The sequence below is a fragment of the Nycticebus coucang genome, chromosome 6 (assembly GCF_027406575.1).
Source record: "Nycticebus coucang isolate mNycCou1 chromosome 6, mNycCou1.pri, whole genome shotgun sequence".
Lineage (NCBI taxonomy): Eukaryota > Metazoa > Chordata > Mammalia > Primates > Lorisidae > Nycticebus > Nycticebus coucang.
The window spans coordinates 90,632,494-90,646,573 of NC_069785.1; the positions used below are offsets into that span (position 1 = coordinate 90,632,494).

General features: G+C 38.6%; 1 protein-coding gene across 1 annotated transcript in view; it reads right to left on the reverse strand.

The window, feature by feature from the left end:
* LOC128588447 (coiled-coil domain-containing protein 148-like) overlaps positions 1-13,468 on the reverse strand; it is a 69,898-nt gene extending 56,430 nt beyond the window's left edge. Inside the window, exon 1 of the mRNA XM_053595264.1 lies at positions 13,356-13,468. Coding sequence (XP_053451239.1) covers positions 13,356-13,432 — 77 coding nt within the window. The 5' untranslated portion in view covers positions 13,433-13,468. The remainder of the gene's footprint in view (positions 1-13,355) is intronic.
* Positions 13,469-14,080: the final 612 nt, after the last annotated feature.

Sequence of the window (14,080 nt, forward strand, 5' to 3'; positions counted from 1 at the left end):
AGTTCATTTCAACAGGCACCATGAAAACATAAATTAAGAAGACCTAACGATGTTGGGAAAACTGGGTAACTGTATAAAGAATAATAAAACTAGACCCCCTGTCTGTCTCCATACACAAAAATCAAATAAAAATAGTTTAAATATGTGAATAAAATATCTGAAACTATAAAACTACTAGAAGAAAACATTGGAAAAATTCTCCAAAACATTGGTCTGGGCAAACATTTTTTTTGTGTAAGAGCTACCTCAAAAGCATGGGAAACCAAAGCAAAAATAGGCAACTGGGATTGAATCAAGCTAACGAGATTCTGCAAGGCAAAGGAAGCGATCAACAAAGTGACGAGACAACCCACAGAATAAAGGAAAACATTTGCAAACTACCCATCTGACAAAGGATTAAAAACCAGAATATATAATATGCTCAAACAACTGAAGAGCCAAACAAAAGAAAAACAAACACAAAAACCACACAAATACTCCAATTTAAAACTGGGCAAAAGATCTGAATAGGCATTTTGCAAAAGAAGACATACAAATGGCCATAAGTATATGAAAAATGGTCAACATCAGGAGTCATCAGAGAAATGCAGATCAAAACTACAATGTGATATCAGCCTAGTTAAATGGCTTTTATCAAAAAGACAGGCAATAATGAATACTGGCAAATAACATGTAGGAAGGGGAACTTTCTCACACTGTCGGTGGGAATGTAAAGTAGCATAACTACTGTGAAGAACAATATGGAGGTTCCTAAAAAAACTAAAAACAGAACCATCATGTGATCCAACAATTCCACTACTGTGTATATATATATCCAAAAGAAAGGAAATCAATATATCAAAGAGATATCTCCACTCCCATTTTTATTACAGCAGTATTCATAGAGGCCAAAAATGTAGAATCAACCTATATGGCCATCAGTGAATACATGGATAAAGAAAATATGGCATATAGTGTACAAAATGGAATATTATTCAGCCATAAAAAATGAAATCCTGTCATTTGCAGCAACATGGATGGAACCGAAGGCAAGCACACAAAGACAAATATGTTCTCACTCGTATGTGGAAATTATAAAAGTGGATCTCATCAAGTTAGAGAGCAGATCAGTAGTTACTAGAGGCTGGGGAATGGGAGAGGGAGGGAAGTACAGGGGGTAAAAAATAATGTAAATGTAAGTATTACCACTGAGCCCTATGCTTAAAAATGATAAAGATGATAAATTATAGATGTATAATTTGCATCAATAAAAAATAAATTTAAAAAAAGAAATAAGACCTAAGTTTGCCAAATGGCCAAGGGACACATGTTTGAGGAAGCCACATGTGAGCAGAGACATGAAGAAGGAGTAGCAGTGGCCACAGGAGAGCTCCCGAGAGAAGAGACACGACGGCCCTGTGGAGGCAGGGAAATCCCGAGGCCCGGGCAGAGCACAGCAGTCTGTGGGGTGGGTGGGCAGGAGTCAGTGAGAAACTAAAGAGCTAAGCAGGGTCTGACCAGGCTTGTCCCGTAAGCAACATGGAGGCAACTGAACTTTACCCAAAGTGTGCGGAAAAACCATCAAAGGGTTTTTGGTTTCAGAATAATGTGACTGGATGTGTTTGCACTGGAGGCAAGGCTGAAGGAGGGAAAAGCTAGCTGTGCTTCAGGCAGGAGAGGAGGGGGGCCCCACCAGGGTGCTAGCACAGAGGATCAATATTTCAAAGCTGTAGGATTTAATAAGCCTTTGGCTGTAGGAGTGAGTAGTGAGAAAGGGAGGCATCACCTAGGCTTCTGACAGGGCAGCAAGTTGAGCAAGCGCTGGTGTCATTTGTGGAAAGGACACACTGGTGGAAGAACAGGTTGGGGGAGCACTTAACAGCTCCACCTGTGGCATTGAGAACATGAAGTTCCAGAGAGACAGAGCCTTGGAGGCAGCTGGCTAGACATCACAGATGAGGAGGGTACAGGGAGAAATTACATCGCCACGTGTCTTCTACTCTAGGCATTTATGTATGCTGTTTCCTTTAATTCTGATGACAGCCATGTGGGAGTGTTCAGGGAAAATGGGTTAAATTGACCAAGGTCATATGAGGTAGAGGTAGAAAGTGGTAAGGTAGGGATTTCTACCCAGATCTTCCTACTCCATGTCACAACACATTGCCCACCCTTTCATGTTAAAAAGGAAAAAATATCACAATGCCACATGACCATCTTTAGATGTGGAAGGCGGCAAAAATCAACATTTGGGAATGCCTCTCCAATCAGGTGGGTGATCTGAACAGCTAATGGTTTTGAACAGAGTAACTAATAGAAAGCTGCCCAGCTAGTCCAAGCTATGGTACAGAGAGCAGTGCCACTTGGCCCTATGACATAGTGGGTTCACTGGTGCCCTGGTATATTATGAACAACTAGACTGTTGTATAGAGCATGTTCTGTATAGTACATTGTAGATTCTTGTATAGCACAGACCCTTTGAGTTCTGCAGCATGTTCATGCCTTCTTGGTAAAATACAATTTTTCTTTTAAGATAGAGCTTTTGCATAACTCTTGGGCCCTGGGAACCACTGTGCTAACTATCATTTGTCAAGGAAGTACAGCATGATAGGCATTGTCGTAAGTGCTCCCATGTTTTTTTTTTTGTAGAGACAGAGTCTCACTGTACCGCCCGAGGGTAGAGTGCCGTGGCGTCACACGGCTCACAGCAACCTCCAGCTCTTGGACTTACGCGATTCTCCTGCCTCAGCCTCCCGAGCAGCTGGGACTACAGGCGCCCGCCACAACGCCCGGCTATTTTTTTGTTGCTGTTTGGCCAGGGCTGGGCTTGAACCCATCACCCTCGGTATATGGGGCCGGCGCCCTACTCACTGAGCCACAGGCGCCACCCCCATGTTTTAATGTATTTATTCTTTACAACAACCATATGAGGTAGGTATTATTTTTTTACCTCCATTTTATAGACAAGGGTTGGACTCCTGACTATAACACACCAGGTGACAATGAGACTCTATCTATTCACAAGGAGTTGGGTGTCAATGAGCTACCTGGCCATAAATCTATCTGGGAGTGCCTAGCAGTACTGACGCATGAAATCAAAGTGGACTGGGCCTGAAAACACAGGTAGTTTGCACAAATAGGGGGCTAACACCCCCAGCATGCCACTTCTGTCACACCAACATCCCTCCGCTACCCTATACTGATGGCCTATAGGGCATCTTGATGACTAGCTGCCTGGGGAAGGGAAGGATGAGCCAGTTTTACAGCTGGGTCTACACATATGCTGGCCCCAGACAGAAGTAGCCTGCTGTGATTGATAGATGTGCTGCTCAGAACTGCCCCTGAAAGCGGGTGGAGAAGGGAAATTTTCCATGTGGGTCTAATTATCTCAATGTTCACTTTACGTGAAATGAAGGATTAGTGACTGGAACATATTAGGTACTTGATAAATGTTGTTAAGCAAATGAATAAATGATGGATTAATAACACTTCATGGGAAACAGCTAAAGGAATAACACTGGTGAATTTGTGACAAAAATACTCAGAAAGATTATATGAAGGGGTCTGTTGGAACTGGCCCAGAGTGTACAAATACTATATGGAGGTGGTTTTAAAGAGTCTGGTGGAAGAGATGAGCTTCTTCCCCAGTGTAGAGAGTGGCCTGTGAGACAGCAGAGCCCTCACAGCCTGGGGAACACTCAGAGAATAAACACCCAACTGCTTCTCCTCCGTTCCCGAAACAGCCATTTTCCTTTCTTCCTGCTCCCTCTGCCAAAGTCACATAGCCCTTTTTTTCTATAGTTAACTATACAGAGATCCTTGCCATCTCTCCCTTCTTTCACCTTGTCATATGCTAACAAAGTTGAGTAGTAACCACTAAGTCACACAGTTTTTCCTTTGTTTTGTTAACTAGGCTGAGATCCTCATGAAGTTGAGCAGAAGGCATGGACAAGATGATTTGTCTTTATTAAAGTCATTTACACTTTTATATTGTACTGTAAGACCAAAACTATGTCTTTCGTTTATGCTACTTCCCCATTTTGTCCATGTTACTTCCCCCTGAACAACCCTGTAAAGATACTATAAAATAAAGCTGATTTTGTGCTTTGGTGCTGGCTGTAGCCATCAACTCAGTCAGTCCTCCCAATCCTTTGTTTTCTTCTCTTCTCTTATGCTGTATTTTTCTCAGTGCCCGCCAATTCCACTCTGGTTCACTCCCCTTCGCCACACTGGTTCGCGACACCCCAGCAACCAGGCACTTGCTCCCTGAGCTCATGATAAAATGCTGCTACTAGAGGGAAGAGAAGCTGTGCATTGCTCAACTACACAGATTACCCTTAAGGCTAATCTGGCTATCGACACTGAACCCTTGGCCTGGTATAATAACCTCAAGAGAATTAGCCAGTGTTCGCCAGTTACAATCTTATCTTGCATCCTTCCTATATCATGGGAAAGGCAGAAAGAGAATTTAGATTTTCTTTCCTTACACCCCATGTTTGTGCAACTGTGCACTCCTAGAATCTCACAGGACAGGGCTTCTTCCTAAGGAAGTTCCTTTACTGCATAAGAAGTAATGATCTGAAGCACAGGGATTCATGACATCACCCAGAGTTGCTGTCCTCAGAAAGCAGTGGAATGACTTGAACTGAAGACCCAGTCACAGCATGAGTTAGGAGACATTTTATGAGGTTGAGTGCTGCCTTACAGGAGGCGGTTTTGCCCTGATTAGTGAACAATATATGGTCCTGTTCTCATAAAGCCAGAATACACACATAGGTGGACAAATAAGTGGGAATGGTGCTTTTCATAATTAAACCTAATGACCCATTTACAAAATCTCTGTTTCTCATCCTTGCAACTCTAGGCTCTGCTGGTTTTTAGCTTCTAATGCTTCCACCAAGAGGAAAACAGTGGTTACACTGAATTAAGATCTGATGCGGGTGTTTGCCTTTTGGGATTTATCATACCACTAAGCAAACAGGCAGAAAAGAGGATTACGGTGTTGGCTGGAGCAATTGATCTATCAAAGAGAAATAGAACTGCTGTTACTTAACAGAGGCAGGGAAAAGCAGACGACACCCAAGGGATTTCTAGGATATCTACAATTACATGCCCAGTAACAGAAGTCACCCTATACAAGCAAGTCCTTCAGACATTAAGGTAGGAGTCGACCAATCGTGTAAAGAACCTCTCTTAGCCAAGATATTGACTGACTACAAAGGACATATGAAAAAATATTATAAATGTGAATTATGATCTTGACTATTTACCAAAGCACAAACCATTTACAGAAAGGTGTTCATCTTTGATCTGCTGCCACACACACACACAAACCCACACAAATTTTCTGTGTACCTCCTTTACCTCTTTTTCTTGCTATTTTATATGAGCTATTGTTATTGGCAGCAAACTTTGAAATGTAGTTCATAGGTCATGAACTATTGAGATGGATCATGAGAAGACCAGAGGACTATAGGACAAAAAGATATCACCTCGAATCTTGGATTTGGAGCTGGAGGCTGTAACAAATGAGACTTTCAGTTGATTCCCTTTGGGAACAGGAGTGAACCTTGTTTTGGGTTGTACAAGATAAACTTACACAATATTAGGCGAAAGGGAACTTTTTGGTGGTTGAAGTTGAGAAAGAAGGGTACATGTTGATTTTTTCAACTGAAGTTCTGAACTGTAGGAGGCAGTCCCTTTCTTTTTCTTTCTTTTTTTCTCAGTTTCTTAGTGCCCTTCTTCTTTAAGAAATCCCCACCATTAGGTGGTGCTCAATGCTTGCTCCTAGCCTCCCTTGCAGCTACAGCATGAGCATGTGACTTGAGCTCAGCCCAGCAGATGCTTTCCTTGGGAGTCAAGGATGAAAAAAAAATAGGGCCTATGCAGGAACATGAACAAAGACAGCTCTGCCAGCAGAGCAGCCCAGAGTAGCATGATAGCAGAAAGGAGGGAAGCCATGGCACCTAGCTGTCAGTGGTTGGACTTGACCAGATAATTCTGTGGAAGGAGCTACAGTCCAGTCCTGACTCATTTCTGTCATCTCAACCTCCCTTACTCTCAATTGTTCTCTAAATTTGGGTCTGCAGCCTTATTGACGATTCTGTAAGCTACTCAAATATTTCAATGAAATCTTTTCATTGAAAATTTAATTAGAAATTATTTCTTCTGTTTAAAATTAAGGTGCTTTCTAAGATTTCTCCCAACTTAAAATTATAGGACAATATAAAATTCATATTCAAATATATAAAGAAAATAATCTATATTCCAAATAGGTTCCATTCAGTAATTTTTAAATTCTTATTTAATATTAATATCACCAGATAGCTTTGTGTGTGTGTGTGTGTGTGTATTTTTTCTTTCAGGGGTAGTTCCAGACAAAATATGAGCATCAAGTGCTTGCAACTCCATTGTTTCTATCATAGCAGTGGATTTTGTAAAAACTACTATTTCATTTCGCCCATTGGCTTTATACTGCTTCCTTTATTTAACCACACCCCCTAGGTTTCTCCCTCCCTAGCCCTGCAGCTTTGTAAAATCCTTGTAAAGTTTAAGTCTGAAAGGTATTATTACCTTATTATCAGTATTTCATTACCTAAAAGTGCTTAGTAAAACTCCCTAGCTAAGAGGTTAGTAATAAAGAATATGATGGCTGCCTCCCCTTCACTCACAAATACTGTATGAGGCGCTGGAGGACACGGCGTCCCTTTGTTGCTTAGGAAGCCCAGTTACCTCTACTACATGTAGGTATAAATGTAGAACAAGAGCAAGGGAATGTGGTTTCAAAACAACATACTGCCCAAAGAGAAACTTCCAAATACCTATAGCACTAATTATGGACTCATTTAAAAGTCTGTACCACTGGAGAAGAGAATTTGAGATTATTGATTCTGAAAAAGACCGTAGCATCTAGATGTCCCATTTGGAATTATAGCATCTGTGGTCATTTTACTGGTGCATATGTATGAAAGAAAAATAATGATAAGCACTAAAGAGATATAATCATTCTCATTTTATGTAAAAGTACATTCGAAAGGGTTTCTGGATGTTCTCCAACCTCTTCCAAGCACATACCTGCTGAATTCCATTTTGTAACCTGAACAAGCAACCGCAACAGGTCAAACATACAGCACAAAATTAGAAGGTTTTTTAATGAGACAAGATTTAACATACAGCACAAAACCAGTAGCTCTTTTAATGAGCAAAGATTTCTAAAATCAAAGTTGTAAACAATAAAGTAAAAGTAGACCAAACGACTAAACAAAAGGCATGCTTCGATTGCCCATGGCTTGAAAGGGCCCATGGATATGCAGCCAACTTACTACATCAGGAGCTAAATCATCATCCAAGACCTCTGGAATGACCCTCAGCTGTGTCTCGTCTCTACCCAGCTGGTGCTCCGTCTGCCCACTGGCACAAGCTTGTTTGTTCATTTTCACATCAAAAGGGCTATACATTGTTTTGTCCATAAATTTCTTTGCATTGCTCTGTCAATCTGCTTGCTCAGCTAAGCTCCATTCAGGAACTACCACAATCATATCCAAACACAGCCCTCCCCCCACATTTATGTTATAATAATGAGCAGGTTATAAGTGTTATTATTATTATTTTAGACAAAGTTACCTCAATGAGTTGGAAGACAGAATGTTGGCCACGAATGAGATTCCTTTCAGTCTTTTAAATTAATGCTAATTTACAAAGCATTTCTAATATACATATCAAACACAAAACAGACAGTACCTACTTAAACTATATTTGTTTTTATGGCTCACAGTGGTCTACATCATTTGGCGTATCCACTTGGAAGGAGATTTAGTCAATAGAGATTTAATGAACAAGAGCATTCCCACAATTTTGAGAAATCTCATGCTGAGAGGCAAAAATATAACAAATGTTTATGAAATTAAGTCACTTTACTAAACATATTCTTTAAAACTCTCAGATGTTAGACTGTGAACCCACTTTAAGATGTTCTTAACATCTTTCAATACAACTGCAGAAATTTGCACATTGTTAAGAAATGACATGGAAAATAGTAACATCTGGTTTTGCTACTTAGAAAATGTAATAACTGTCAATTCCCTGACATTGGCAAGCACCCCAAAACCCACACTAGACTAGCAAAGCCAATTTAGTGTTAGGAAGACAGCTGGCTTTATTTGTTTTCTTCCCAAATGGTCATCAACATCTTAAACTTCAAATGTTTACCATTTTATAGTACAGAAAAATGCTGTTTTTGGGGGGTGGGGGGGTGGGTTAGGGATTACTAAAAACTAGAGTTTTTACTATAAAAAACAATGTTTTCTCCACTAAATATGCCCAACTGAGTGCTTAAAGAAAAATATGCATAATTTTGCTTGACAAGCATTTTTAGAATTGATAAACTCCTCTGTGAATATAAAGTTTCAACTACATGACTTCTCTGGACCATTTCAGTAAGGGTGCAACATTGAGAAAAGAGAAATTATGGGCATTTGTACAAAAACTGGGATCTTCTCAAGAACCCAATAGGTTATTTGGGACCCATACTTTAGAAAGTGTAGCAAAAATTCAGTATAATGTTACTCAAGCTTTGCTGTACTTGAGTATCCCTGAGAATTTTCAGAAAATGCTGGTGTCAGGTTCCCACCCTAGAAACTGATTTAATTGGTCTGGGGTCAAGCCTGAGCATCAGGACTTGCAAAAGCTCCCCAGGTGATTCTAATGTAGCAAAGACTAGAAGAAAAACTGCCCTGGTATTACCATTAGCATGGTCTGATAATGTTCTTAGAATCCTTACCATCATTTGTTGCTTGTACCCAGCTTCCTCTTGATACTCTTATATTTTGATTAGCATATTAACTTTTACAGACATTTTGCATTACTTTCTAATTTGCCCATTGAGTTGAAGCCCACAGCTAGACAGTCAGTGAAACTGAAAACTTAACCTTTAGTAAGTACCCCAGTATCAATCAATTTGTTGTTAGGACATCAAACATGAAATGAAAACTACTAGAAATTAGGTAATAAAAACACGATATTTCAAACCTTGGAGAATGTGGCCAAAGATCAACAGGAAAAATAACTATAGCTAAATGAATTCATTCAAAAATAAAAGAAATTGCAGAAAAGCTAACTAAAGCTTTCAACCCAAAAGGCCAAAGACAGGTCAATAATATTCAAGGCCATGCTTCTTTCTTTGTCTTCCCTCAGTCTTCCTCCCTAATACAGAAGTCACCAAATCTAACTAATTTAAATACTTCATAAACACCTGTCAGCTTTTGTACCACCCCTTCATCCCACTGCCACTTCCTTAGTTCAGATACTTCTCACAGAGCTTACTGAAGGAAACTTAAAACTGGTTTCTTGGTCATCTATTTCTATCCATTCCAAAGTAACTTCACCAGAAAAAAACTATGAAATTTTCTAAAAGACTGAAGAGAAGTCTAGAATTCCCGAAGCGTGATCCTAGGTTGGCGTTAACAGCTCTCCTTGACAAAATTTCAATAAAAAAGAAATTAACAGAATTTTTAGGTGAAATTTGACATAAGAATAGCTAAGGTATTTTTGAAAAGAACAATTGTTCTACTAGATAGCAAAACAGGATAATTAAAACAGCATGGTATTGATGCAGAAATATAAATATAGATCAGTTTTTGTTTAATCTAATCAAGAGTCCATATGTATATTAAAGTATAATTAGAAATATAACATATAATAAAGGTGACATTTTAAGTCAGTGGGTAAGGATGAATCATTAAATAATTGGTGTTGAGATAGCTGGCTATCAATTTAGAACAATTTAGTTCATATCATTCATGAAAATAAGTTCCAGATGGTTAAAAAACTAAATTTTAGAAGAAACAGGAATAATATATAATGTTTTAAAAGAACTAGGTATTTGTATTTGCAGGGTACCATGTAGCATTTTGAAGTTCATGCTTTACAAAAATGATGCCTAATTAGGGATACAACTGGGGTATGACATTCAGCTTTGTCTCTGCTTGTTAAGCTGAGTGCCATGGTTCAGAAGAGGAGCCTTTTTCAAATTTGTCCACTTATTGTAGGAGCTCTATGCACTCTGCCACCAGAAGGGAGCACCTTTTTCTAACTGGCACAAAGACCTTATACCCTAGCAGCATATCAGTAGTAGTTAATAGTAAGCAGGCAATTTATACATACATAAATACCTTTTGTTACATAACAGCTATTATAGACCACATGTTTCCCCCCAAATTCACATGTTAAAGACCATTGAATGCCATGTGATGGCATTTGGAGATGCAGCCTTTGAAAGTGGGGTTCTCATGATGGGACTATTGCCCTAAAAAGAAGAGATCCTAGAGAACTTGTCTCTCTTTCCACCATGTGAAGACAATACGGGAAGGCCAGGAAGAGAGTCTCCACCAGAACCTAACCATGCTGGCACCTTGATCTTGGGTTCTAGCTTCCAAACTGTGAAAAAGTAAATCTCTGTTGTTCAAGTCATACAGTCCATAGGATTTCGTTATGGTAGCTGAAACCAACTGATATGATGACGTCATACTGTTAAATGTACTGGACATTTTGTTGCTGTTGTTCTTAACCCTGGTTTTCACGTACATGCATATGTAGACAATATGTGTGTATATGTGTTAAACATCAGATAACAACGAGGACTTCCAAGAAGGAGATTGCATGAGGGTATTGGGAAAGGGAAACTTTTGCTTTAAGTTATTATTCTTTTTTTTTTTTTCAGAATTTCTAATGATTACACATTTTATTTAAAATATTTAAAATGATTGGCTGGGCACGGTGACTCATGCCCGTAATCCTAGCACTCTGGGAGGGCGAGGCAGGTGGATTGCTTTAGGTCAGGAGTTCAAGATAAGCCTGAGTAAGGGCAAGACCCCATCTCTATTAAAAATAGAAAAACTTAGGCAAGAGGATTGCTTAAACTCAAGAGTTGGAGGTTGCTGTGAGATATAAAGACGTCATGACCCTGTACGCAGGCTGATAGCATGAGACTATCTCAGGACAAAAATAAATAAATAAAAAATAAAATAAATAAATAAAATGATTGAATATTTTGAGAATAAATTATGTTATAGAGTGTCTCATGTTGTGAAAAGTCAATTGATAGGTGTCACTTATATTTGATGAATATTACTATGTTCCAGGCAGTCAGTGTATTACATTCAGTATTTAATTTGGTCCTGAAACAATCCTAAGGAATAGATACTATTTATATGTTTATTGTACAGATGAGAAAACTGAAGCATAGCGAAGTAAAATGACTTATCCTAAAGTTAATTGGCTCTTAAGGACAGAGTCAGGATCTAATGTCAACAACCTGACTCTAGAGACTACCCTCTTAACTGCAATGGCATGTTGAGAAATGAAAACAGGCAAGTAGGAGGTTAGTGAAAACTCTGGCAAAACGATTTCAATAAAATGAAGGAAGCAAAAGACATATTGTAATAGATTGAGAGTGGAAATGTAATCAATAAGTAAAACCAACTGCCATATCTTATTATGTCGAACCACATGAAATTGCAAATACTCAATTATCTTTGACCTAAAAAGTATAATTTTCATATGGCTCATTCTAATGTATCAGTTTACTGATGAAGGTTGTTTGCAAGAAACATGAACTTAAAAAAGAAAAAAGGAAGCAAATGACAGAAGTTTTTAAACCCTCAGGGTTATGTGTGTGTGTGAAGACAAATCTGGAAACTGTTTCAAGCCTTCTTAGTCTGACATGAATAAATACACCTAAAGTTAACATATCAAACACAAGGTTTGTGAGTTGTACTTCAGTAATACAGAAAAATTTTTAACCCATCGACCAAATTTCTTAGCACCATATATAATAGTTAAAAAAGAACCCAATGTCTGGTTACTGTCAAAAGCAAAAGTTAACAGTAATTTTTACATATTGAAGTCTGTCTTCCTAAGTACTTCTATCTACAAATATCACCAAGAGCTTTGTCAAGGTTAAATGACAGATTTTCCCAGGGTCTATTCAAAGAAGAGTTAAGACTACACTTGGTTTCCTGGCTCTCTGTCCTTTTGTACTCTTTTTGCTATCTTGTAATAAGCCTATTTTTTCCCCTGTTATGTAATGCAGATTAATCTGATTTTTCTTTTCTTTTTTCCAATTCAAGTTCTGAGTCAGCTAATCTTGGTAATTACTGAGACAGGAAGCAAAAGACTGAAATGACTCTGTAAGCAAAGAAGCTCCCTGGCTGTGAGGGGTGATTTTATTGGAAGAGTGTCTTCTAATGCAGAGACTACACATCTGTTCTGTTTGTCGCATTCCTTTTAACTCCTATGACTCTCTTTTGTTCTGCTGGGATAGCTATAGACTATCTAATGACCCTTTTGGCCACTGCCTTCACCTCCCCCTTATTTAGTTGTTTGGGAGTTTTGTCTACATCCTTGGTTTAGACCCATGGCCTGTCTTCTCATGTCCACTTACGTCTTGGTCTGTGCTTGTTCACTGGGGTTCTCATTAGCTGCTTTGCCTCCTAACCACAACCCCTGGCTTTGCTATATTCTTATTTTTCTCAGTGATTATATTCAATTCTCAAATCCTGAGCTACATGAAAAATAATGTGCATTTCACCCAGAAAATTCTTAGGAATGCATAGCATCTATCTGGAACTCCAGATTTACTCAGTGGCCTTGCTGACTGGATTTTGAGATGACTGTCATATGGGTCACAAAGGAAGCTTCATGGGTCCAAGTGACCCTTGGTGTATAAATTGATCATGTCTTCTAAACCATCTTGGTGTTTCCAGGTTAATTCCTAATACAGTAACTTTGGGAAAATAACTTTAATGTCCTTGTGTACTCATACAAAAAACGAGGAGACTGGGCTACTTGATCTCAAATCTTTTCAGCTTTAAAATTATATAATTCTAGGAAATTCTGGGGGTTTTTATGTATGGAGCATACCATAATTCTGATTTTCTTTTATATTTGGAGCATACCCTAAGTGTATTACAAGGAATAACACACAGCACTGTATTGTGTATTGTCTTCCCCAGCCTTGGTCACAGTAAGTGGATCTCCCTTCTTATTGGAATAATGGTTTCCCCCTTCTGAGTTAAAATATAAAGTCACAGCAGCAGTCAGTGTCATTTCATGTGCACAGTGGGTAATTAAATACCATAAAATCCTCTGAGGGTTTTTAACTAGGAAGCTATCTGAGGAACGAGATAGAAAACTAGAGGTTCATGTATGAATAGGAGAGTTTACAATACATTATAGATATCATTTGACCCATTCATGAATACAAATATTGAAAGAATACATTAGGTGTAGAAAAATGTTCCTCCCAATGTTATTTACCCTGACTCACTACAGAAAACTCCATTCAGCACCTCATTATCACACAATTTAAAATTTTCTTTTACCTTTCTCTATCTTTTATCGACTGTTCAGCCATTAATTTCTTCAGTTCTTCTAGACGCCGGAGATCTCGCATTTCCATTTCTTTCCACTTCTGTTCTTTCTTAGCCCAGTATTTTCTTATCTATTGTATAAATGTTACATAAAATTTAAATTAACAACAGATGCGTGAAACTAAGGGTGAAAGCTATCCATTGGTTCATATGACCAAGATGGAATTTAAATGCCACTTCTTCTTTTTTGGTTCTTAGATATGCATATAGCACATTGGCAACAGAAAAATAAATTAAAACACGAAGGTACATGTCCCGAGAAACTGCATGGTTTAACAATTCCTGAATTGGAAATACAACTTGTGCTGAGACCTGAGATTTTAATCTATGGCTAAAATAATCGACTTTCAGAGAGCCACAATAAAAGCATGTTACCATCTCTAAATTATATGCTCTACCTGTTACTCAAAAATATTTTTATCCTCTTATGGTAATGCAGCTCTTAACAAATATAGCATTAAAACTATTTTTGCTTTAAAAGCATGAGTTTATTTATGCTAATGGACAGCAGGATGTTGAAAGCTTTATGCTTCTGGGGAAGTGGCAGGAGATAGGTGGGAGGAAGGAGGGAAGGAGTCAATTAACAGGGCTATGGTATGCACTAGTGCTGTCTTATGTGGTGAAATAAAGGTCAAGCATTTCAAGAGCAAAGAGGGGAGAGCATTGTTCTTACTAGG